Source organism: Pteropus medius, unplaced genomic scaffold, assembly GCF_902729225.1.
Source record: "Pteropus medius unplaced genomic scaffold, Ma_sr-lr_union100, whole genome shotgun sequence".
In the NCBI taxonomy this organism is placed as follows: domain Eukaryota; kingdom Metazoa; phylum Chordata; class Mammalia; order Chiroptera; family Pteropodidae; genus Pteropus; species Pteropus medius.
The window spans coordinates 1,206,838-1,233,862 of NW_024346150.1; the positions used below are offsets into that span (position 1 = coordinate 1,206,838).

A 27,025-nucleotide genomic window follows, 5' to 3' on the forward strand; every position below is an offset into this window, starting at 1 on the left:
TGTTTAATTATAGTAGGTACTGCCATAAATTTTTCCAAATTGTTTGTACCAATTTACATGACCACTAGTAATGTGTGTGAGTTCCAATCATTCTACCTCCTAACTTGGTATTATCAGTCTTTTAAAAGCAGTTGTGAGCTTTTAAACTTCCAAATGAATCTTCGTTCTATTTCATTTCCACAGAAATGGTGAGCTCTGCAGTGAGGTGCGGTGAGATAGCTCCTGAGATGTCAAGATGAAATGTACCAACCTCGAGGATTTATGTGCCTGAAGCCTCTAACATGGGCAGAGGAGACCAGAATCCAAGTGTAGCCCAGGATGAGCCTAGAGATTCTCAAAGGAATTCCAGATTCTTGCCCAATGGACTCCTGGGTCACCCAGGGCATTGTGAGGCAAGACAGAACAGGAACAACGGGCTCAAAAAAGGAAGCTGACCCACTTCTGACCAATTCACTGTGTGCCTGTCTCTGAAGGGATAGGCCTGACCAAGTCAGATGGGGCTGCCTTTCCCAAGGTGGTATTAGGGGTTAGAGGCAGTGCTGATCTGTGATGGCAGAGGATCCTGTCTCAATCTGGTCACTGGTCTCTGGTTCCACTTGGAAAACAAATCCAAATCTCCTTGGAGGCAGAACTTCAGATGGGCCAACAGAGCTCCCTGGAGGTATGAGGCCTGAAGCCTGAAGGGACCAGCAGGTAACTCGGCCCTACAGCCTGAAGCTGGTCAACCACAAGAAAGAGCATAGGTTTTTCTTTCATTTTCCCTGAGGAAAGTAGAGGCTAGAACTCAAATTCCTACAGGATCTTCTGACGATGGAGGCAAGAGTGATCCTGAAGAAGCCCCCTTGTCTAGTGACCAATGCCAGCCCTAACTGGACTAAGAATCCAATGGCCACTCTCTTCTCCATGGTTCAGAATTTTACCCAATGCCCTGATGGAAAGACAACCTGGGCCCCGAGGGAGAGGCAGGCAGTGGCAGTTCTGTTCCAGTCCTCAGCTTAGGACTGCATGGGAGATGTAAGAAACATAAATTATGTGTTGGGGCTATTTTATAAAGCACAAAAGACAATGTTGCCGGCAGGTCATGGGAATCTAAAGGGAGGCGAGGTAGTAGCAGCTAAGAGAAAATAGACTGAAGAGCTGTTGAGGTTAGGGCAGGAGATGGTCAGGTGGGGGAGGAGGAAGAAAGGCGACCGAGTGGAAAACAAGCCTCAGGGCTCCTCGAGGGTGGGGAAAGGGCGACCAGAGGCCGCGCCGAGCAGGGAGGTGGAAAGGTGGGTGCGGCCTGGGCTGGCCGTGCTGGGAAGGGCAGGTTCTATGCATCGGTTAAATCTGGCAGGCTGGCATGGATTCTGTGCCGGACTCCACTTAGAGGGTATGAAGGGAAAGAGTTCTGCCTCCTCCCACAGTGTCCATCCCTTGGCGACAGGGCTCGGTGTGTGGCCAGGGCTGGGTGTGTGACGGGTTCGGGGAAACGTGCGGCGGTAGAAGAGAGATACATAACCAGTGGCGGCTGGCAGATAAAGGCATGTGTTTGGGAGGGATTCCTTCCCTGAGCGGGGTTAGTCGTCCTCATTTCCGGGTGCCTGAGGCCCATGGGCGGGCAGGGGTTCAAGGTCGGCGGCTAGAACCCAGATTCCTTTGGCCCCAGGTCACTCACCTCCAGCGGCCCCCAGACGACCGTTGGAAAAAGGCGGGCGGTACTTAAGCAACAGCCGCGAACTAACCTTCAAGCTCTAAAGCCTGCCCCTCTAGTTCCGGGGGCGTCTCGTTGGCGAAAGCCGCGAAGTGCGCCTGCGCAAAAGTGACGAAGCGCGGGCGAGGGGGAGGGGGTGTTTTGGTTCAAGCCGCTCGCCGTCCTTTCCAGACTTGGTCGTCGGAAAGCTTCTCGTTCCTGTTTTCCTGCTTTCCCTTCCCCTTCCCCTTCCCTTTCCCAGCCCCGGTCCTCCCTCCCTCTTTCCCTTCTGCCTGCCTCCCCTTTTTCTACTGCCGCCCCGGGTCCGGGCCATTTTCCGGGCCGGGCACACTAAAGTGCGCGGCCCCGGGGCCCAGTATATGACCCGCTGTCCTGCTATCCTTCTCTTCCCCCGCCCCATGTGGCTGCGGGGCCGCGGTGGCGCTGCCCACTATGGCCCGGAAAGCAGTTAGCAGGAAGCGGAAAGCGCCAGCCTCGCCGGGAGCTGGGAGTGACGCTCAGGGCCCGCAGGTGAGAGCTGAGAAGCTGAGATCCAGGTCTTAAGGCCAAGGCACCCACAGGGGTTTAGTTTGCAGATCGGAGAACCGGAACCGAGATCCAAGGTTTATAGTCAGAGGGCACAAGAGCAGAGCCCTGGACTGTAGAGTCAGGGCTGAGCCATCAGGAGTTCACTATAGGGCAGATAGGCCGAAGGGATAAGGAGCTAAAGGGGAACTTGAAAATGGGGCATATTCCAGGGAAGGCCTGCAACCAGGATTGGGGCTTGAAGAGAAACCAGAATCTGGGATATAAAGGAAGGGAAACCGAAGTGGAGGGGAATCGGGAACAAAACCTCCCTAAAGATAAGGGAAGAGGGAGTGAAGTCCTCCTTACAGGGGCTCCCGCGTGGATGATAGCGTCTAATATGGGAAAGAGTCTCCCTATGAATACCCAAGCCTTGAGCTGGCACTCAGACCCCTAGAAGAAACAGTAGTTCCCAGATATCATCCCTATCCATTCCTCTTTGGAGGGGAAAACCTTGCTGGACGCTAATGAAGACTCTGATTTACCATGTCTCCCACCCCGTTGGTGTTTGATATTTCGAATTCTACAACTGCCTGGAGCGCGGGCCTGGTGACAGGGGGGTGGCCATTGATAGTGCATCCTGGAAGACCTGGAACCCCAGTCTGGCTCCTTGGGCTGCATCCTCCAAGCTCCGGGGGGAGTACAGGCAGAGAGGGAGAAGGGAGCTGGGCAGAGATGCAGCCCAGATCGGTATGGTAATCATTGGGCCCCTCCTTCCCTTCCCTGTCAAAGATAACTTCGGGGGATCTGAATCTTTTCATTCCTTAAAGGCCTAGTAAACCTTTATCCTCTTCTCTGCTTCTATTCCCCTGTTTTTCATTCCTTTTTTTCTCATAGGTAGGTTTGACTATGAACAGCATCTTTTCAATGTTGGAAGAGTTAAACTGGACTGTCTGGGTTGCGATTCCTGTTTTAATGTATTTGTATTTCTTTTGTATGCAAATCCCGCAGGATGAATTCTTGGTTATTTCTCTGATACAGTAGGATCCCTTGTTCTGAAGAAAGGTAGCCAAAGTTCTGATGTCTAATGTTGCTTTCTACAGTTTGGCTGGGATCACTCCCTTCACAAAAGAAAAAGACTCCCCCCAGTGAAGAGATCCTTAGTGTACTACCTGAAGAACCGAGAAGTCAGGCTACAGAATGAAACCAGCTACTCTCGAGTGTTGCATGGTTATGCAGCACAGCAACTTCCCAGTCTCCTGAAGGAGAGAGAATTTCACCTTGGGACCCTTAATAAAGTGTTTGCATCTCAGTGGCTGAATCATAGGCAAGTGGTGTGTGGCACAAAATGCAACACGGTAAGCATCTGTGGGGATGTTAGCTTTCTCCTAGGTCTTGGATATATGGCTACACATGCCATATATCCAACCTTTTTGGTGCCTGGGACCGGTGTTCCTATGAGAATCTAATGCCTGATCATTTGAGGTAGAGTTGAGGTAGTGATGCTAGCCAGCTCTGGGGAGCAGCTGCAAATACAGATGGAACTTCACTTGCTAGCCTGTCGCCCACCTCCTGCTGTGCGGTCTGGTTCCTAACAGGCCACTGCCGGACTAGTACCCATACCGGTCTGCAGCCTGGGGTTTGGGAACGTCTGCTCTAGAACCTCTCATTGCTTGTTTTCTCCATCAGTTTCTCTTGTAAGGAGATTGCCTTACTCTCCTTTCCTTTCCTTCTATTGATGACTTCTTTGTCTCTTTTTCTTCTCCTTTTCTCACCTCTACATTTCTTTTCTGACAAATCTCAGAGGAGTCTGTTTTTTTAGGCCTCTTGCCATATGGATATGCCAGTGCTTCTAGAGTTTTTTAGGCTTCATCTTTTCATGTTTCTTTTTAAGTCAGAGGCCTCAGAGGAAAGACTTAAGAAAGAAGGATGCTCAGGGCACAATTCAGGCTACATGATAATGAAAACCTTGGTGTTATCTGCTAGCCTAATTTCTACATATGTAGAAATTCTTAACACTTGGCAAACGCACACTTTTAGGGAATAGAATCTAAAGGTGTATTTCTTATAAGAAAAGGCAGGGAATGTGTGCCTCTTGGTGTATTTCAGTATATACATGTTTGTTATTTGCAAAGCAGTCTCCTTGAAAAGGATTCAGAAGAGAGAAAAATTAAGTGTGAGTAGGAGAATATTTTTACATAGAATGACTTAGAAGACAATTGTAAGTGAATGAAGGGGGAAATCAGTAAGGTATATAGCCAGCACGATTACAGGCATGGATAAAATAAGTCAATCCATCGAATATGGATTGGAACAAATAGCATAATGTCAGAGGAATGGCAAGTGAAAAGAGGCAGGACATGGAGGTGGGAAATGATTCTGAATGAAGTGTGAGAAAAGATCAGATGTAGACCTAGCTGTTCTCCCCATTTTCACCTCACCCTATGTGAGTATGTATGCAATATAAGGGCTGAGTAAATTTCCTTTGGACAGAAACACATCTTAGATCCAGTGGAAGAGTGAAGGTTGCTCTAGATCAAGAAAGTGTTAAGTATTAAGAGAAGTGTTAAGTAAAGGATATAGGCAAAAATTTAAACATGAGTTTTAAGGAAGGAAATAATACCATGGTGGTTGGGGCCAAGCTTTCATTTCCTCTTCTGTTGAAGGCTGCTTGTCATACAGAGCCTTTCAAAACTAAGTAGTGGCGGGAAGTACAAAACTTGATTTTCCTAGTCTCTCAGGCCGCCATTCCTGGTTTAAGAGAACTCATTATTGTTGCTTGGAGTAGAAAGGGTCTCTTATTTGGAGGAATTCATTCCACTCCCCACACATACCATCGTAGTATTTTTCCCAGCAAATATTACTCACTGAATTGTAAACTGAAGTAATTGTTATAGTATCCTCGCATTTATTATTGACTCTGTTTTGAGGTGAGAATGTTAAGTAATAATTTAACCTAATGCTAGTACCTACCTCTTTCTGTCTTCCTGTGTCCTCATGAGCTTAAGCAAGGGCTTGTTTTCTTTTTATAGTTAGTGTTTTTCTTTGCTTAGCTTCCAGAAGCAAAGCTGGGAATCAAGAACACTGCTTTTCTCTGAAGATTTGGAAAATAATTTTCTTAGCTGTGCCTTTGTTTTCCCATCTCTGAAATGGGAGTGGTAATATCCAGTGCGAGAAGGTGGCTCTGGACATCTTGGGGGAATACTTCAAGTTAGCAATATTTACTTATTCAAAAATAGTATTAGTGTGAATTCAAAGCCTTTTCTAATGCTCTTGGCATTCCCTGGGACTTCCCTCAGTTTGTACGAAAGGAAAATTATTTAAATAATTAGAACTGTCTTTGGATAATATGTGAAGATTTTAGGGGAGGAGGATTTCAAGTTGGAGTCTCAATAGTAAGTTTTAATGTATTGAAATTTTACCATCAATAAAATGGTATAAATGTATTCAGTAGGAAAATTTGCCCTGACCATTTATATTCTAAAAATAACCTATTGATATGTATCCGTAGGTTGGAAGCTGTTTTTATCTTGGCTGGTTGGTATTCATCAGCATTTAACTGAGTGTACACAAATGCTCTAAAGCCAGGTTAATTCCACGTTAACTGGCTTGGGGCTATAATATTGAAATCTCTGCTAAGGCAATGGGTCATCCTCTTTAGTAAAAACAGCATTCTGTAAACTTTTCTTTAGCTTGATTCCTGGGGTGGGAATTGCCCTGTGCTGTGGACTGATACTCAAACTAGGAGGCCAGTAAGCACAGGAATAATGGCAAAGATGGTCAGCTTACATTTTAATCATTGATAATATAAGTATGGCCATGTTTTTACTAAATTATTTAAAGAAGGAGAAGTAGTATAACCTTAATTGGAACATGGGTCTGGGAACCAGGATGAGTAGATATATTTTCCTGGCTAAGGGTTACAAGCTCAGATTATGTGCAGAGCCAGACAGAAAAACTAAGTAAAAGAAGCTTGCTAGGCACGAAACAGAAGTAGTGGGAACTGCAAAGAGCCAGAGAAGGCATTTTTGGCTTCAGCCAGTTGTTGCCATTTAGGAATTAGTAGATTTTCCTTTTTCTTTTTAAAGGAAACTGGAAGTCTGGATTTTTAAGGAAAAAAGTATTGACCATTTATGAGGAATATTGAGAATCTGCTGTGACAGGAGCTTTATGTGTCTAGAAGAGAGTTGTGAGAGAAAGGTTAGAAAGGTTCATTAGGATCAAATTGTGGAAGCCCTTGAATGTCAAGCTAAGATTTTATTCTGTGGGGAATGGAGAGAGACAAGGCCCAAGGATTTGAAGCAGGGACCGACGCGGTTGGAGTAATGCTTTTAGAGAGAGTAGTTATATGATGGTAGCACTATGGTATAGATAAGAAGTAATGAGTGCAAAACCAGGATGTTGGGGAAAAGGTGAGGAGGAGACATATAAGACATCTCAGAATCTATAAATGATGACATGCTCAGATTTAATTCATTCAAAGGAATAAGTTGGAATTGATACTGCTGTCTTGAACCTGGGTAACTGGGAGGATGGCAGAGTAAGTATTGAGCAGATTTGAAGAAATGAGTTTAGTTTTGTGCTTTCACTTGGTTAAAGTTTGGGAGAGGGATAAAGATTGAAATTAGTGGTTTGGGAATCACATACGGGATTATTGTTATATTACCATGGGAGAGAGGGTAGAGAAGGCACTCTTGAGTTCCATAAACCTTCCATAAAATTGCAAATTTTTCATTATAAATATGTTTTGGGGGGCATGATGTGGGGAGAGTGGTGTAGGAAGCAGTCCTTAGTTCTCTTTAGATTTTCAAAAGAAATACTGTGAGCCAAAAATGAGTAAGAACCATTGATATTGAAAAAGGGGCTAAGAACAGAACCTTGGAAAGCACCTATATTTGTGGACCAGGAAGAATTGCTACCCAGGGAGCAGGGAAGTTAGAGGAAAACCAGGAGAGTACCAAAAACCAAGTTAGAGGAAAACCACATGAGTACCAAAAACCATTTAAGAAAGCGGATATTTTGAGAGGGGGGCCATTTGAGGATAAGGATGGTGATAGGCAGAGTGATAATGTGTGCAGAGTTTGGGGCATTTAATTTTAGATATGAACTCTTATTTTATTTCTCGTTTATTGATGCCCTCCAGCCAAAGACTACCCGGGGACTTAGATACAGTTGCTTGTTGCCCCTAGGGAGAACCTACACCATAGGGAACCATGGGACCTCATAGTAAGAGGGTGTTGGGTTTTACAAAGGTGATCTGGAGGAAGGCTTAAGGAAATGGGACTTTGACAGGAAAATTTCTTGTGAAATTTTCACCAAGGCACCAAGGGCTAGCTGATAGTACCAAGTTGTATGTTAAGGCTCCTTTCTCTTTCTCACCATCTCCCAGAGATATACTCCTGACTTCACAGATAGATTTGGTGGATCATAATGAAGCAGACAAGATAAGTTGGGGCTGCAGTTTGCTGCCAGATGAGAAGTAGAGCTTTGAGAAGCCAAATTTTGGGGGTAGGGTGGAATGGTAGATACTAGGGTTGAGAGAATAGCTATAATGTTATATCACTGGGTTTTATATTCAGATTCCTGAAATTGTAAAAGCAGAATATGAAACTCAATTTGAGTCAAAAGGAAAAGAGATATGGTGAAGTGTGGGGTTTTGCTCTGGCCAGATTTTTTATTCATTCCCCTTGTTTTACTATTTTATTTTTCCAAGGGGTTACAACCTTTTAGAAAATGCTTTAAAATGCTTGCAGAATTCCTTGTGCCCTGCTAGATATACATCTCAGGTTAACAGTATGCCTTTCTGTATGATCCATCTATGTTTTCTACTTAGGACAGTAACCTGCTATTTAGCCATTGTTTAATGGCATTTAGTTATCCTCTATCTAGTAGGAAATATTCAGATTTATCCCAGAATTAGTCTTTATCTTATTTTCAGAATATTTTGCTGTTTTGAGAGGAAGATTTTTAAATGTAGAAGTGATAGAATTGTTCTGTTGGCAAGTTCATTCTGCTGGGACACATGTACAGAAGTGTTTCTAGATTGGAAATCATTATGGAAATGCTTCATAAATTCTAAGTTTCTACAGATTTAATTGGTGTTATAAGACTTTAGGAAGAGAGGTAGTAGGAATAAGTTTATGCCTCTCACATTTGATGATGTTAGAGTTGGCTACCCCTTTCTGACTTGTCTTCATCTTGGGAAGGCCTTGCTTAGATTGGCATGAGTGTGGGCCCCAGGAATCTGTTTCCTGTAGTGTGTTACAATCTTTAGGTCACTCTCTGTATGTGAGGAAAGTAATGATCAAGAATGTTTGGGTCTTATTGTATGTCAACTATACTTTAATTTTAAAAAAAGTGTTAGGACCTAAGCAGCAGTTCTATGGAGAGATTAAAGAATTTATTTGAAGAGGGTGGCTCCATAATATAGTTAGCACGTCTGGGTTTGTGCCCCAGGTAGAGCCACGGACCATACCCCAGGGGTACCAGGGGTGGAAGTGGGGGCGTGGAATCAAAGAGGGGAAAAATATTTATTTGGAGAAGCTATCTCAACAATAATGATGGTATTTCGATGGTTTCTTCCTTGTCTAGGACTTCACCTCATATTGCTGGGTATTTCACGTTCCTGGTCTCTGCTATATAGATGCCAGCAATACCCCCACCCCCCACACACACCCTTGCACCTTCAGTTATTGTGACAATCAGGCACATGCATTTTTAAATGTTATGCCCCCAGTTGACAACTGCCGCAGAGCTTGAGGCAAGCAGTTTTTCTACCTGAGCCATTTATTTCAGGTATAGTCTGTTTTAAACTAGAGACATTGGAGAGTGAACAGATTGACTCCTGTACTCTGGGTTTTTTTTTTCCCTATCCTTGATAGACAGTACAGTTAGAGAAAAAGGTCTTTTCAAGGTCTTACTTCTTTTCAAGCTGACATATGGACAGTTTCTTTTAGAATGGGAACAATGCTTGAATCTGGTTCAAGATAAGAGTAGAGAAATATGAGTTTTTCCTAGTGATATCTAGGAGTATTGCTTTTCTGCGTGACTCTTAAGTAGGGAACTATTCACGTGTTTGTTTCCTGGTCTAGGAGATAAAAGGAAGAAACTGACCCAAAATTGGCAACTGGATTGAATCCAGGATAATGATTGGGCTAACATTTGGTTTCTTAATTTGGCTGCTGATTTCATTTAAATGGCCTTATTTGCCTTTGGATTCAGGGAGGCCACCAGTCCCTCTCCCTTGTTAGGTGTGGTGATTCTCATCAGGACAATGAAAGGAATTGGGGTAATATTTCTACATTTCATTGGCTAGAATATAGTGGGACAACTTTGGGATTTGTATTTGCATTTATTAAATCCATAAACATTGATTGAATCTCTCCAGTGTAGCAAAACACTGTACCCAGTGTGGGGTTGCAGTGATATAAAAAATCCCAGGAAGAGCTGGAAGGGACTATAAAATAATAAAAATAATGGAATCCTAACCACTGACCTCTATTTCTCCTTTTATAGTTGAGGAAACAAACTCAAAAGAGAAAAGTGATTTGCCTGAGATTTTATAATGAGATAGTTGCAGAGTTAAGTTTGGGCCTCAATTTTCCTTATTCCTTGTCAGAATTCTTTATGTTACACCAAGTATTCCTCAGAATTTTTCACTGAAATACCCCTAATGGCAGAAGACTACTCGGTGATTGGACAGTATTGAGCAACTGTGAAATTTCTTTGAAGTTCCAAGAATATCTTAAATATTCATGTGCATTTTATGCTATAATATATCATGATTCTCTTAATATGAAAATACTGTGTTCAGGGAGGGTGGAGATCTTTCTGTGTCTCCTGATTAATGTTCCAGGAAGATGAGGTACCAATTTTTTCTGTAAAAAGCACACTACCACATTATGTATAATACATGGATCTTGACCTTTGCTTAGCTTAGCTGGGATGTGATACGTGCAAAGTTAATTTCAACATAAATGCCTCATTAGTAGCTCCAATCAGGAGTGCTCCATGAAGGAAGTCATTCATAGTTAGGGTATTCAGAGAGGATTTCCTAGAGGAGAAAGGGGCCTCAACTGATGGGAAGGAAACAGAGGTGTCTATTCCATAGCAGAGTCAGGAAGATAAGGAGTGTTGAGGGACTGTGAATAGACCCATTTGGTTGATGCAGAGCACCAGCCATCAAGAAGTACTGTGACTCAGTTACTGAGGAATTGGATGGCAAGGCTAACTAAATTTTCCTTAGGTAATTTTTTTTATTTTCCCTTTGGTTCATATCTAGCCTTTAATAACAAATAATTCTGTTAATCATCTTTCTCATCTGGAGAATTGAGTCTCATACTCACTTGGTCCCTGGTGAATTTAGGGCCTGTTCTGCAGCCCTGTAGCCTTGGAAGATGGGAGAACCTGGGTTGCCAAGAGCAGAGTTTTGCTGGAGGTGCCTGGCAGGCCAACTGCCTGGGAATAGATAATAATAACACAGTCTAGTTACTTCAGTTGGTTCCTGCTTTCCTTGGGCCCTTCCATTAAAAACCTGTCCTCCTCAACCCTGGGCCTAATCACTTGAATGGCTGCCATAATGCCAAAGAATTTTTTAAAAATTCCGTGAGCTAAGCCAGTCTACCTTCTTTTAAATAGATGCATGTTTGATTTCTGATCATTTAGGCCTTTGTTTCCCAAGCATGACTCAGGAACCACCTGCATCATAATCATTTGAAATACATATTAAATATGTAGTTTCTTCATCTTCCAGTACTAATTCAGGATTTCCTTCAGTGAAACTAGGAATTGGCATTTTAAACAAACTGAATATTTTTATATGAATCGCTGCCTTAGACTTTCTTATATAGCAATAATTTTTTTGCTACCTTGTTAAATCTAGTCAAGTAGTTTAATCTTCCTTGTATTTTCTCAACCACACTCAAGGCACAGGAGCAGGCATCAGATTTAATGGACCTGGAAGAATTTCTTTGTAGGCATCTTGGTTGATATCCATCCAGCAGATAGTAGGGTGTTATTAAATCTTATTTCCGCACTCTGTGGAAACCTCAACAAATGGTTATTTATTTATTTATTTTTTGTCTGTTCCTGGTCTCATGAACAGATGAAATAAGAGATTTGCCCATTATTTTTTTAGGTCAGATCGTAGGCTATTAGTTTCCAAGTTTTTGATCTCTTTTCTAGAAGAGTAATATGTAAACATGTCAGAAATATCCGCTTTTATACTAACAAGTTTGATTCAGTCATTCTGTATTGTATATTTGGATTCAAAGGTTTGTGGGTTGAGTCTGGGTTCCATTTCTTATTAGCTTTGTGCCCTTGGACAAGCCAGATATCTTCTAAGCCTTTCTTCTCTCACCTTTAAAATAAATGGACAGTAGCAGAGTCATGAAGAAAATTAATAAATTAACACAGTACCTAGAATATGCGCTTAACAAATTGTGGATGCAATTAATGGTGGTGGTAAAGGATGAGGACAGAATTGGTGGCAGTGGTTTGATAGTTCTAGGCTTTAGGTGCATTTCCGGCCAAGCTCAGTATACTTAAGTGAGCATTTCTCTACCCTGCATATAGCTGCTTTTTGATTGTCAGTCACATAGCTTAAACATTGAAAAATAATTCATTTAGACATAATTTATACAAGAGGAAGTACTATTAGTATATTATAGGAAATTATATTTAATTTCATTATAGAAGGAATACAGATAAAAGCAAAATATTTTTCTGTGTGCAAATTAAAGTAATACCCAATTCTCATAAAGATGTGGTGGAATGAGTACAGATATACATTGCTGCAAAAACCTTTTTTGAAAGTAATTTGGCATTATGTTTCAAAAGCCTGGTACATATTATTTGTTGAATGAACTACCTAAAAATATTGGACCTAATATTTTCAAACTAGGGAATTTATCCAAAGGAAGAGAAAAGTCTTTTTTTTACCAACACAGTCATTGGAAGCTGTTTTATCTAAATGCTAACAATAGAATACATGAGTAATTTATGGTAAATCAAATTTGCATGATATTATGCAGATGTTAACATTTAAGACTGTAATAACATGCAAAGCATTTGATATGTTAAGTGTAATGATATATAAAATTCTATTTCTGCTTATTATAGTGATGCACAATTACACATGCATGTAGTTAAGGACTAAACAGGAACTTGACAAATGATTTGAAAAGAGACAGGATTTTGAATGATCTTTCTTGCATTTTTTATTTCCATTATTGCTGATAAAGTATTATCAATAAACTTTTTTTTTTAATATTACTTCAGCTAGATGAACCTTATTTTTTCTTAGCCTAAAGTAATGGTGAAAGTGGCCTTACTCATTTACTATTCATTGCTTATTTTGTTTGCAGACAAAAAGTGAACACAGTTATGTGTTATACATCTTCTCTAGGGAGAGAGAGTGAAGTAGGGGCTTGAAAATATAGTGGTGGAACATACAGCAAAAGGAGTTTCCCTTCTCAGTCACACAAGGAGTTTTTGGGAGCTCAAAATAACACCTACAGAGAGATCTCGCTTTTCAGTGGGCAAATATACAACCATATTGTCCTTAAGTCTTTGTGCTATAATGCTCAGGAAGTAAGAATGTGGCTATAACCAATCCCCTGTGGTGTTTCACTGGTTTAAAATTGCTGCACTGTAGTTAAAACTATTCACCCATCGTTATTTCTTTAGCATAAATTCCTAAAATTGGAATTACAAAGTTTATACATTTTTAATTTTTGATACATATAGTCTTATTTTCTATTGTGTTTCTTGGTTTTGGTTTACCTTTCACTCCTCTCCATCTTCTGGATTTTGGATAGGGAATGGATTCATCTGCTTGATTTCAATTGTATTTCCTTTCGTCAACTTTCAACAAACATAGGCTGCCCACTTACCTTTTACTGTCTGACTCAGCATACTTTATCTTAATTTCTGTGTGACCTATGTGGATTTGCTTTCTTTCCTCCTTTAGGCTCCAGCTTAAACACTCTTGAATATTAGAAAATTTATTAAGCCACCTTGATCTTTCATTGTACACACATTTGTGTGTGTCTACATCCACATTCATGCTTGCAGAGATGTACTCACTAGTCTTAACAGTTTTCCTGATTACAAGGCCTTTGTTTTTTTTTTTCTCTTAGAATGTAAACTGCAGGGAACCATTGAGCCTCAAGCTTACCTTGCCATGCTGCTAATTTCTGGCAGGGATCCCAGTAGGTTAATGTGGAGTAGTGCCATTCTGGGAAGTGTTATAGGAGCTGTATGAAGACTTGGCCTCTCGTCAGAGAGCTTGGGGAGATGTACTGTGGCAGCCCCTCCACAAGACTGTCCCTTCCTTCAAAGAAGCAAAAGGGCTCTATCTTTCACATGGTGCTTTGTCATTCCCCTGCAAAGATGGGGGTGAGGTTGGGCGTAAACTCTTGGGCCTCTGCAGACCCAACTGTTACCAATTTTTCCATCTCCCTTGTATCAAATATTTTCATAGAGTGTAGAAGCTTTTCTTACACCTTGTAAAACCAAACATACGTTAGAATAGTGTATTAACTATTTATTAGCTATCACTTGTTAAGAACCTATTCTGTGCTGAGCCCTGTGCTAGACACTGCATTTTATTAGCTCTCTTAGAAGTTTTAGCCAGCACCCAGTTTCCAAAGGAGAAACTCAGATATTTCCAGGTTGCTGGTCAGTTTACTCTTGTGTCTTACCAAAGTCACCGCCCTCAGTATATAGAGCAGATTCTGTTAACCTCATTGCTTCTCAAACTTCAGCAGACCTGGAGATCTTGGAAAACTCCAGATTCTGATTTAGCAGATCTAGGATAGGGCCTAAGATTCTTTGTTTTTAACAAGCACCCAAATACTCCTTTGAATAGCAAGGGTCTGAATCAGTGGTTATTAAACCTGGACAGTCAACAGATTTTCCTGGAGATCTTGCGTTGAGGGGGCTGGGGGGTAGGGTCAATTTTTCTGGCCCCAAACTCAGTAATTTCTAATTGAAGGAGTTTTAGGGTAGGGCCTGAGAATTGTTTTTGTTTTGCAGCTTTTTTTAAAAAAAGACAGTTCTCCAGGTTATACTATAATAATCAGTTTGGGAATCACTCATCTAGAAGCTAACATGTTATGGATGCATTGTCCCACACAACACAAAGGGGTAATTGGGCAGTTAATTTTGCAGGGCTGTAGGTTAGAGACCATTTGTTTAAAAGGGTAAAAAAACCATTCACATTCTTTGGAAGGGCTAGTTCACAAACCTGAAGAACAAGAAATAGTCCTGGATTCAGAAGGAAATAACTAAGAATTGGAAAGGCACTAGGAACCAAGGATGGCCATGCTTCCTGTCTTGTTTTGTTTTCTCTGGGGGCTGCCTTTGGTAGGAATTGACCACCCAGACAGTCTAGTGCCTCCATCCAGCTCTACATTCCTGAAAGAATTTGAATGGCATAGTTCAATCTATGGACTGGTTCTCCCTGAGCATTGAATTTTGGAGAATGAAAAGGGGCTGGATCAGTAAAGAGATGAAAAGCATTTCAGGCGGAAGCAGCAGCATAAGCAGAGGCATGGAGGCATAGAACAGAATGGTGTATGTGATAGAGACAAGCAGTGAGATAATCTTACCTTGTCATATGTCTCAGGTCACTCCAGATCTAGTAACATAGGTATGCTTAATAGTGGTTATGACGTGTTTTGGGAATTGTGCTTTGTTTCTAAGCATATGTAGATAATTAGATATATATAAGATATGCCAAAATTGGCAGAAAACCTTTAGTCAGATTCTTTAGGACCATAATCTAATGCAAGTCCTCTTCGAACCTGTCTTTGAATCCCAAGCAAAATTTATTGCTTCTTAAACTGTATTCATATAGCATATTACACCTATTTATTTTATATTTTCTTATTTTCATATTTTATTTGACTGATAGCCCTGATCATTCCTTTAATAATTCTCAGTGTCTAGCATGTAGTAGATATTAAGTAAATGTTTGATGGATAATTGAGTGAATAGATGTTTGTACTCAAGGTCAGCCACATTAAGAGAAACTGTGTTCAGTTCTGTTTCTCTTTTCTCTACAGCTCTTTGTAGTAGATGTCCAGACAAGCCAAATTACCAAGATTCCCATTCTGAAGGACCGGGAGCCTGGAGGTGTGACCCAGCAGGGCTGTGGTATCCATGCCATCGAGCTGAATCCCTCTAGAACACTATTAGCCACTGGAGGAGACAACCCCAACAGTCTTGCTATCTATCGGCTGCCTACACTAGATCCTGTGTGTGTGGGAGATGTAAGTTTCCCCTGTAATTATAGTTAGAGGTAGCCTTATTTTCCAACGGAGCTTGATAGGTTCTATAGACCCTCCTCCCACAGGCCCCCTGGGAAGGGATAGTTTCCTGTGGATTTCCGTTGACTCCAGGGCCAAGGAGATTTCAGAATGGGGACTGGGCTCCCTGTAGGAAGTATCAAGTATGTTGACAGGGGTGAGCAGCACACCTTGGCCCAGCAGCAGTGGATTAGTCAGTGTCCAGACATCTGCTGCCCATAGTCAGAGAGAAAGGTTTATTAAATCATTTATTCAGTAACTATTTATTGAGCTATCTGTGATCAGGCATTATTTTAGACACTAGGGGCAGAGCAGCGAATAGAGCAGATATACCCCTATCTTCTTGAAGCCTGCATCCTAGTAAAGGAAGACATAAATCAATATGTAAACTATATAAACCAAATAAATATTCACCAGCAGAACGTCAGAGTTGGTAAGTGCTATGGAGTAGAGTAAAGGCAGGCTAAAGCTATAGAGAGTATGGTAGAGAATGCTATTTCAGAAGATAATCAGAGAAGGCCTCATGTAAGAATGACATTTGAGCAGAGAGTCTTAAAGGAAATGAGGGTCCAAGCCATGCTTATGTCTGGAGGAAGAGAGTTCTGGACAGAAGGAACAGCAAAGAGGTCAGTTATAACTGTTGTCCCAAAAAGCACAGGGGAGAGTGGTAGGACAAGGCTGGAGGGATGAGAGGTGGGTGATTGTAGGAGCCCCAAAGAAGACATCCAGAGATAGAAGGCCAGAGCTGTGTATCCATCAGACATGTTTATTGCCCACAGGAATGCCAGTTTCATTCTAACTTTGAGCACCTCAAGACAGAACTTAAAGATTGTGGGATCATGACCTATGGGTTGAAATCACCAGAGAACAGTGTTATAATTTTTACAAAAATATTTTCAGTCAGACTTGTATGCTTTTCAAGAGTATGTGTTACAATCTTTATTTTACTAATTTTTTTTCCCCTCTTTGTACCTGTCACTCCCTACTCTCCAAGGATGGGCACAAGGACTGGATCTTTTCCATTGCATGGATCAACGACACTATGGCCGTGTCTGGTAAAATTGCCCTTTTGTAGGGAATTGGGTATGGCAGAAAGGGAAGGAGGCTAGAATTTGGGGAAATAAAAAGAAAAGAGTTAGTAGTGTCAGTGAAAATAACCCAGTAAACAGACCACCAGACAGGGGCCAGGAGATCTTGTTTCTAATGTTGGCTGTTTCTCTGACTTACCATGTATTCCTGATCTGGAAAGTGGAGGTACTGCTTTGTTTCAAAAAAATATGTGTGATGGCATGTTAGCCTAAACATTTTTGTGGGACTTCATTAAAATAATGATTGTTAAAGTGTTTTGGAAAGTTGATGTGCTCTATAAAGTATTAGGAGCAATTATCATTTTCTGTACAACTTACTATATAGCATTAAGTTTCTCGATAAAAGCTGTATAGGATTGGGGGAATCTCTTTCTCAATGGTAGAACAATCAGAAAAAAAATATGGAAATGAATGTAGAAAAGATAACTTAGAGATAAACAAATGCTTTCTGGATACCCACAATAGCTTAGGAAGTAGGCTCAGAGTACTAACTATTATTACTGGATACCCATAGGTAAAAATAAAATCCCCCATTCCAGATTCCCAAATAAAAATAACCCTGATAGCTGTTAAGTTAGGTACTTACATGTTAATATAATCAGAGCAGTACTAGAGTGTTTATATTATTAGCTTCATTTCACAAATGAGAAAATTTAGATTCTGAGAGGTTATTACTATAACTTGCCAAAGGCCATAAAAGTAGTGAGAGATATAGTCAGGATCTGAATCCAGGTCTGATTTCAAAGCCCATACTTGAAACTGCTACTATCAAAGCTAAGGGAATATAAATATTTCTTCTTTAGATTCTTTGTAAGGCAATAGACAGCAGCCAGGCGGGAAAATAAATCCAATGAACAAGCATATTCACAGGTCAAAATTACCCAGGAGTGATTTGGAAGCTTTTGGAATCCCTGTCTTTTGTCTTTCCAAGGAATGAAAGTTCTTTGAAGATAGGGTCTGTCATGTCACTTCTCTGGGGACTGTTCATATGTCGGTAACCTGCACTAAATTTGGTTGTTGGGAGCCAGGCCTTGGCTTTGGGAGCCTCCCATCTCTTCTTTCAGATACCCTACCGGTGTCCTATGTTTTCAAGCTGATAACTCCCAAGTGTGCATTTCCTGAACAGTAATAGCGGGTTTTAAGAACATTGCCTCTGATATTAGAGAACTGACTTTGAATCCTGATCCTATCACTATGATCTTTGGCAAGTTACTTAAGCTTTTTGAGACTTGGGCTTCCTCATCTATAATATGGGTAATGATTATGTGTACTTTAGAGAGTCATTGAGAAGATTAAATGAAATAATGCATAGCGGCTGCTATATGGAAAATGCTAGTACTTCTTAACCAGTGCTAATGTTCAGACTTGATGATGAGCATCAACCCTGAATCAGTATATTCAGTAAATACAAGCAATTAATTGTCTATTATGTTTCAATAAAGCCAAAAAATCAGTATATTCAAACGCGTCATCTCCCTTTCAAGTCTCACACATACATCCCATTGACATATATTGATTAATGCTCCCACCTCCCACTCAGGTGCACAGCCAGAGAGCTAAGATTCATCTTAGGCTCTTTAATCTCCTTAGATTACCAAGCCCTGTGGATAGTAGTTTCTAAATTATCTCATAGATCCAGCAATTTCTTTTCTACTCGATTGCTCATTATCTCTTTCTTGAGTTATCCCAATATCTTTCCATATTTTCCCTGTGCTTTTAGTTTTATCTTTTCCAATCTAATCTTTATGTTGCTACCAAATTAGTTCAATTTTTTATTGTAAAAGTAATACATGTTTATCGTAAGAAATTTTAAAAATACAGATAAATAAAAAAGGAAATAAGAATTACCACAACATCTCTACCCAGAGATAACCACTGCTAACATTCTGAAATATATCTTGCTAGTCTTTTTTTTAATAAATATATTTTTTTAGTTAGTTAAAATGGGATCATATAGAAGATGGATATATGGGTACAAATGTGATATACCAAGAATAATAAAATGTTGTTGATAGAATATAGTTATAAGTATACAACTCATTATAAAATTCAACATTTCAGGATGTTTGAAGTTTTTCATAATAAAATTTATGAGTGTTATTTTTTAAATTTGCATAATAAACCATATGTAGCTCTCCAGATGTGCCCTCTCTCTGGCCCTTTCTAGATTTCACACATGATGAACTCTATGTTTTGAATCCCTGCCCACAAGCCTTATGATGCAAACAAATTGGTTGCTATTTCTCCCTGTTAGACAATTTTTACTGCAAAGCATTCAGGAGATTTAAATGAGGGAAGGGCACCTTCTGGTCTTAAAGGAGAGTTGGCATATAACTTTATAGAAAGGAATTTTAAAATTGATTTTTTTTTTTGTTTTTTTAGTGGTTCAACATAGCTGTATTATTAGACCTATACATTATTCTAAATAAACATTTTTGTATATGGGTCTTACGATAGTGGATTATTCCTAGATGAGAACACAAACTTTCTGGGTTTTGGTGCAGATTGGTGCAGATTGTTCAGTTGTACTCTAGAAAGGTGATCCCATTTTAGCTTACCAGCAGCAGTGCATTCAGGACTCAGTTCAAGGAAAAATCTTACTTTTTTAAGTGCTTTATTATTGTTTGCTAAGGAAAACTATCTTTTTTAAGCATTCATTTTATGTACAACAGTCATTCTTAATACAAGGATTGCGGTCCCTCTGGGTCCATGGAAAGCCTTCAGGAGGCCCATGAACTTTCTTGAAATTAAATGTATGATGTAGTGTTTTTGTGTATTTTTCTATCGGGGGTGGGAGGGGTGGGCGGGGCAGTACAAGACTTGGGAAAGTTTAAGCACCACTGATCTAAAGTGGAGGTTTGTATAACCCTGCTGCTCAGTAGAAATCACCTGTATGTGCATGCCCCAGTAACTTAAGCATTTGGCTTGGGAAATTACTGAGCTTTATCAAACTGTGTAATACCCTCTTTTGAAAAATCCCACCAACCATGTTATGCTTCAATGTTACATTTTAACTCCTACACCTTAGTTGAATCACCCTCTTGTTGTAGCTATTAAAATGCATGCTGCTCTCTGTTATGGAGTGGGCCACCTGGCCAAGCTTCAGCTCATATGAGGATAATGCAAAAAGAGGTAGACTAAGAAAGCGCATCTTGGCTTCTGTGGGACTGTCCCGTGGAGAGCTGAGTATGTCTGACATCTGTGGTCTCCTTGACCTACAGGCTCACGTGATGGTTCTATGGGACTCTGGGAGGTGACAGATGATGTGTTGACTAGAAGCGATGCAAGGCACAATGTGTCACAGGTCCCTGTGTATGCCCACATCACTCACAAGGCCTTAAAGGACATACCCAAGGAGGACACAAACCCTGACAACTGCAAAGTTCGTGCTCTGGCCTTCAACAACAAGAATAAGGTATGAGCTCGCCAAAGGTCCCTGAAGCCTATTTCTTTTGCTTCAACTTCTTGGCTTATGTCTTGGGAGATGCACTTCTCCTCCAAGTCAGTGCTTCCTGCATAGCTCAGTTCTGAGCTCACAGAGCATGTCTTGAAGGCCGAGAGATGCTAGTGAGAAATTATAACATTATGAGATCTGCCCTCTGTATTGAGCTTTGCCATGTTTCTCTGGATAGTCCATATTTGTGGGTCAGCCTCCCAGAGTTTCCCCAGGGCCACTCTGATTTGACTGTCTCTCATTTGCATATGCCTTTGCAGTTACAAACAAATGAGGTGATATTTCTTCCATGTTAGACAGTTTTTACTATTTTGGGTGTGATTTTCATACATGCCTCTGAAAGCAATCATTTTTTTTCCTCTTTGGTATTCAGTTTCTTTTCATTCTTCATTGCCTGTTTTCAACACTGCCACCAGGTCTTACCTAATCATTGAGCTAAATCTCCTGAAACTGAGGTATAAATTATGTGGGGATGGAGACCCAGAACCAGAAGAGAAGATAGGCTTCTCTCAAAATCTGAATCAGGCCACAATTTGAAGGGTAGCTCCCTTTGCCTCCTCTCTCCCATCCATATTTTTGGCTTAGAGGTATACTTATCTCTCTAAGCTTAGACTCTCCACTTACATTGAGACTTAAGAAACTATCCCTCATGTGTGTGCTCTGTCAAACAGGATGTCATGGGAATAATTGCATAGTAAGGGCTTTTTGAACTGTGGGTGTCTTATGTTATTGCTATAAACCGGACTTGCTCCTTGGGTTCTCTCACCCTTGATTTAATAAGCTGTCCAGCCTGCATTACATAGGGCTGATAATGAGATGATAATCTATGTCACCTATGCTGGGATCATCATAGGATAGGAATGAAGAATGGGAGGACCTGACCTTCAAGGTCTTCCCCTGCTTACTGTTTGTTGTATGTTAGTTGGTACAGATTGCAGTATAACCTGTTTGTCATTGCTCTTGTAGGAATTGGGAGCAGTATCTCTGGATGGCTACTTTCATCTCTGGAAGGCTGAAAATACACTGTCTAAGGTGTGATGAATATGACTTAGTAGTTTTACTTAAAAATTCACCTATGATTAAAATAGTTTAATTCTCCATTAGCCTTTTCTTTTTTGTCTTAAAGCATCAGTGCTCCAAGGATCTGGGCATATGATTGCACAGTGCATGAAATCCTGAGTCTAGTGTGCCTCTCTTGAAAGTCTTTTTAAAGAGTTCAGAAGGGGTGATTCTTTCACATTGCAAAGGTTTGCTGAGAGGCTCCTTTAACTAGCAGTCTTCCGATCCACAATGCATTTAAGCATTTGCTTATGGATAATTAACTCTGGTATGTTGTGAGTGCAGAAAAATGTAGTGGTTAGAAACCATTGGCAACTGAAGATCAATTAAACTAAGATAAAGCAGCTCTGAAATAATCATGTAATGAGAATATGAATTTAATTTGTATATTTACAAGCAACTTTTGCATAAAGTTAAGTCTGCCTGTAAATCATTTGCTCTCTTGTCTCAGAGTCCTTTGCTACTTCTATGATACTCTTTCTCAAAAGGAAGTAGAGCCTTAGGAATTATTGATTTTTCATGTCAGAGCAGCCTCTGATAAACTTGGTGCTTTCCATGCAATAGACACCCACCGAGTATTGCATGAATGACAAGGATCCAGGCTTAAGACTAATTGATGTTGCCTGGGCTTGAACGAGTCCCATGAGTGTGCTTTCTAGAGTGTACAACTCCCATACAATTTGGGAGTTAGGCTGAGGGTAGCCAGCATTCAGCCTCTTTATCTGAAGAGCAGTGAGAAGGGTGGTGGCTCTTGCTGGCAGAGAGAAGAGAGTGGTTTTAGTGCCCTGGGGTTATCCCTGGAAACAACCTGCAGGCCTCGGCTTTTCTCTCTGCTTCTGATTATTTAATTCCAGCTTGACTTTTTTTTCCTACCCAGTCTTCTCCAGTACTCAGATCTTATTGTTTATTATAGTTACCTTCTCTTTCTCTCTCATGCCTTGGGTTAGAGCAGGATGTTAATCCCTTAATGAGGGCTTATCTTTTTGTCTCTGACTTTGTGTGGCTTGTATACGAGGAAAGCCCACAGAGGTGGGCATCTAACAATGCCCTCCTGTATGCTCTCTGGAAATGCAATGGGTGTATTTCTTTTCTCTGTTTTCAGCTTCTCTCCACCAAACTGCCATATTGCCGTGAGAATGTGTGTCTGGCCTATGGTAGTGAATGGTCAGTGTATGCAGTAGGCTCCCAAGCTCATGTCTCCTTCTTGGATCCACGGCAGCCATCATACAACATCAAGTCTGTTTGCTCCAGGGAAAGAGGCAGTGGTAAGAGTCCCAGTGTGCTCCTCAGGCTTATAGCTGCATTGCAGTAAGTTTTGACCTTCAGTTTCTATGTTGGTTTCCAAAACAAGTATAGCGATCGTTATGGAACCTAGTAGACATGTTTGGTGACACAAGAGGGAAACCTAAATATGGCAGCAGAGCCTCAAACACCACAGACAGATGTGTAGCCACAGAAGCCTTTGGTGGAAGCCAACAGTCAGGATATTGGTGATTTCCGTGTTCTTTCACAGAGTCCTACTTTTTATCCTGTAGTAATTTTTTGCTGGGGCCCTGCTTAAACTGTAAAATTCATTTTATGCTAAGGAATGGCATGGTGGGGTGAGGAGTTTACAAAGGGGCATAAGGAAACTTGAAATGATGAATAGGTACATTAGTTTGATTGTGGTGTTGGTGTCATGGCTATATACATATGTTAAAACTCAAGTTGTATACTTTAAATGTGTGCAGTGTACTGTATGGCAGTAATACCTCAATAAAACCAAAGAAAATATTTCATTTAGTTCTGACCACTGGATGAATTAGGCTTTAGCTTGCCTTCTTTAATAGCATATTCTGTAGGAGAACACCCTCATTTGTACTGTACTTTAAGATTTCAGAATACCTTTATCTGAATCTTATTTCATCTTTCCAAGAACCGTGAGGAAAGCAGGTAGGAAAAGATAATAGTAACCGCATTTTATAGATGAGACTGAGACCCAAAATGGTTAAATAACTTGCTCAGTATCACACAGGTTGGTCAGGGAACAGCCAGGGACCAGAATCTGGATCATCCAACTTAACACAGTGGGTTTTGTTTTGTTTTGTTTTGTTTTTGTTTTTGCTTTTTGTCATCTCACTTTGTCCCCCTTCTTATGCAAAAATGTGGCTGTGTTATCCTGAGAGCCCTAAAGGGCACAATATGGATTATAATTTAACCTCTCCTGCAGTGTTTCTTTTCATGCAGATATTGCAAAAGTGGTTTTGTTTTGGGTTTGTTTGTTTTCAGTTATACTTAAGATGCTCACATTTCAGAACAGAGAATGTATGTAATGAGAGTAGCAAGGGAAAGAATAGGCTTCTCTGGAATGGTATCTGCATTGAAAAGTTCTAAGAGATTTTGGTTACTGTTATAGGAGTAGCCTTCATACTTAATAAGGAAATACCGATTCCACAAATGTTATTGAGCAACTCTTATGTGCCAAGGGACATCTTCATATCCCATGTACTTATTTGATCCACAGATGCATTTTCTCTATGACCTAGAGTGCTTAAGTGACTTATTTTAAAATTCACACTATAAGTGAGAGACAGTGCTGTCATGGGTTCTTCAGTTCTAGGCTGTCTGCCACCCTCATAACACAATACCAGATAAAGACCTCTTACAGTACCAAGGTAGGGCTTTTAGGTCAAATACAAGGAGGTCTTATTAATGTAATGATTTGTATATATGCAGATTACCTTCAGTTTCAGTATAGGTTAAAAATACATGATGAAGAAGAGCTTAGAGTTATGAAAGATGACTCCAGAGTGAGTCTGGGGAGGCAGGGAGGTTCAGAGGAACACTTATGATCTTAGGCCAAAAGCATCTTGGGCATCATCAGGCATCTGGTATTTCTCTGAGGCTTATGGGAAGGTTCCTATTAGTTATATGGATGACAGTATGGCTTCAGGGTTCTGTGCATTTGCATAAGCTATGCCTGCCATGGGAAAGGCACTGTCTGATATTCGGGGGTACCATGTGAACTCAGTGTTGGAGAAATTCAGACTAGCAGACTGTCAAGTGCTTTCTCCCCTTGCTCATTGCCCTTTACTTTTCTCCCTCAGGGATCCGGTCAGTGAGCTTCTATGAGCATATCATCACTGTGGGCACAGGGCAGGGCTCCCTGCTGTTCTATGACATCCGAGCTCAGAGATTCCTGGAAGAAAGGCTCTCAGCTTGTTACGGGTCCAAACCCAGACTAGCAGGAGAGAATCTGAAACTAACCACTGGCAAAGGCTGGCTGGTAAGTAAGCCCCTGCCCAACATGCTTACTGTAGAATGACAGAAAAATTCTCTGCTCTCCACACCCACTTCTCTCCCCCACTGACACACCACCCACCCACCCACATACTTTTTTATTAGTAAGAGGTATTCGTTGGACCAAAGACACTTTCCCTTGATTTTGCTTTTATGTCTATGTATGTCCATGGGAAGGAAATCAGGCCTAATAAGATACTGTTTGACCTAGGATTTCCCCCAAGGTGATATCAGAGCAGGAAGGGGAAGGAACCTCCCACTGAGGCCACCAGTGAATTATTAAAGAGTTTGGTTCCAGCTGTCATGAGAAGACCTTCGGTTTGTATAGCAGTTCTTCAGCCTGCTCAGTTCCTTCCTGATGTTCAGTTGAAAAAATAACAAGGCCCCTCTTCACATGAGCACTAATCTCCTGACATTAAGTTACAGATACAGTACCCTCTTTTCTTAAAGAGACCAGAAAGCATTTCTGTCTCTTTCTTCTCCTTTTCCTACCCTATGGCCTAGAGGTGCTAACAGAGTCTCTTTTTGTTCCCATAGAATCATGATGAAACCTGGAGGAATTACTTTTCGGACATTGATTTTTTCCCCAATGCTGTTTACACCCACTGCTACGACTCGTCCGGAACGAAACTCTTTGTGGCAGGTGGTCCCCTCCCTTCAGGGCTCCATGGAAACTATGCTGGGCTCTGGAGTTAATGAAAACTCTCTCCCAAAATGCAGAGATTTACACTAACTTCCATCCTTCGTTTCCTTGTTTCTTCTTTTGATTTTTTCCAATTGTGTGAGGCCCTCATATTTTAGTGGGAACACCAGAGTTTGCCTATGGTTAGGCTCTTAACAGGAAGAAGCGCTATACAGAAATCTGAAAGTTTTGTTTGTTTTTACCTTTCCCTTTTGCTAATCAGAATTTTTCTTTCTGGCTTATCAACCAAACATTTTTAATTCCTATTTGTATTTTTTCTTCAAGTGACACACACTCTCCCCTAGACTCTGGCTTCTTAGACTGACATAGTCATTCTCACCCTTACTTCACTCTTGAGTGGTAGGGCTACTTTACAATTATGTGGTTGCTGTCAAACTTTCTGTGAAAGTTTGAGGGCTGTTTGTGCATGTGTGCGTATGTGTGTGTGAACTTGTGTGCCTGTAAGTACTGTGTGTTATCGAAATTACCTGGAGTGAGGATTATTTGTAATTAAAATATTTATAAAAGAAACAACTTTATTCAGAGTCCAGCTTTGGGACTAGTCTTTATCTTGTTTTTTGAAGTCTAACAACACTGATTATAGGAAGTAAAAACAGAAAGGAAAACAAATCACCAGGAGAACCCTTTGAGTTGGATTGCTGGCTTCCTGGGAACTCTGGAGCCAGAACTCCAAAGCTGTCCATCCTCTACCTGTCTTCTCATCTGTGTGTTCCCCAGGTGAGAACACTTCTGTGTATGTGTCACTTCCACTTCAACTTCCCATCTGCTTAGCCAGCGGCCACTTCCCTAAAACATCAACATCTCCATCCAGATAGAGCTCTGGAGGCTGCAGAAGGCTTGGTAGGACTTGCTAAAGAGAATTCCCATCCCAATTTCCCCGTCCCTCTCAAACAAGGCCTGGTCTGGTGTCTCAGGGGCCTGAAGCTGGGGACGTCAAGCCTGCTAAGAGTCACATACTCAGTCACCTTGGCTTTGGTGAGAAACTTCTCCTTTGCCTTTCTTCTAATTTCCCCAATGGATTTTGCTCTTGTTTTCTAAATTGGGTTCAGTCCAGGAGGGTGGGGGCGAGCGGGGGTTTTATCTGTGTGTAGTGAGTGCTTCATGTGTGGAACGTTTGTTTTCTTAGTACAGTGGGGCTGGGGTTGAAGCCGCCTCTCCCATTCTTTTGGCCCAGCTCTGGGATGGTGTGGAGTGGCCTACAGCCAGCAACAGTGTGCATGTGAAAGCATTGGTGTGATTAGTAATTTGTTCCTCCCTTGAACTCTGTTTAGTCTGAGGTTTTTAAACTTGCAGGCAACTGACTGACCATGACGTCCAGTTATTCCTTGCTTTTTATGCATCATGTTGCAGATAACAGCTGTTCCCACCCACAAATTCCTCCTCCATTCAAAGCACATACTCTGCTTCTGTCAACAGCCCATTGTGGAAAGGAAAACTCATATTTATTCCTGCACTCCAGTTTTTAAGTTGGCCTCCCAGTCATCCCTCTCTGCTCCGGGTGTAAGTGGGGAAATAGAAAAAGAGTGTCTTCTCCTTGATGATGGGGGCTGATGGGGAAGGAAATCAACAAGTCACCATGTCTTGGTGGTGTAATGCATACACCACAAGTTAAAGAATTCTCATCTTCTAACCTAGAGAAATAGGTGCTATAAACAGGGAATTAAGCAAAATGCTGGATGCTGTAGATCTTTTAATTGTCTTAATTTTTTTTCTATTGAACTACAGGCTGTAGATTTCTTAGTTCTCACAGAACTTCTATCATTTTAAACCAACTTGTATATTAAAAAAAAGATCTTAAGTTCTTAAGTAGGATGTTTTGTACTGTTGCCAGACCCTCTTCTGTGATGGGTAATGCGTTTGATTGAGTTTTTGTTCTCAAAAATGTAGCACTTGACTTTTTGCCAAGTAAAAAAATAAATATTATTCCAGTGCAAA

At 41.0% G+C, this 27,025-nt stretch overlaps 1 protein-coding gene across 1 annotated transcript; it reads left to right on the forward strand.

Annotated features, from left to right (window-relative positions):
- Positions 1 to 1,842: 1,842 nt before the first annotated feature.
- On the forward strand, positions 1,843 to 27,025 carry DCAF12 (DDB1 and CUL4 associated factor 12). Its single transcript, XM_039875549.1, has 9 exons — positions 1,843 to 2,203; positions 3,301 to 3,555; positions 15,265 to 15,471; positions 16,502 to 16,562; positions 19,817 to 20,010; positions 21,016 to 21,081; positions 22,211 to 22,373; positions 24,195 to 24,373; positions 24,925 to 27,025. The coding sequence occupies exons 1-9, from the start codon at positions 2,126 to 2,128 to the stop codon at positions 25,081 to 25,083; spliced, it is 1,362 nt and encodes a 453-aa protein (XP_039731483.1). The 5' UTR covers positions 1,843 to 2,125; the 3' UTR covers positions 25,084 to 27,025.

Bases quoted from the DNA above. Each gene is read 5' to 3' on its own strand.
- DCAF12 (XM_039875549.1), top strand. From the start codon at position 2,126: ATGGCCCGGAAAGCAGTTAGCAGGAAGCGGAAAGCGCCAGCCTCGCCG. The intron at 20,011-21,015 runs GTATGAGCTCGC...TTGCTCTTGTAG, and splicing joins CCTTCAACAACAAGAATAAG to GAATTGGGAGCAGTATCTCT. The intron at 22,374-24,194 runs GTAAGAGTCCCA...TTTCTCCCTCAG, and splicing joins CTCCAGGGAAAGAGGCAGTG to GGATCCGGTCAGTGAGCTTC.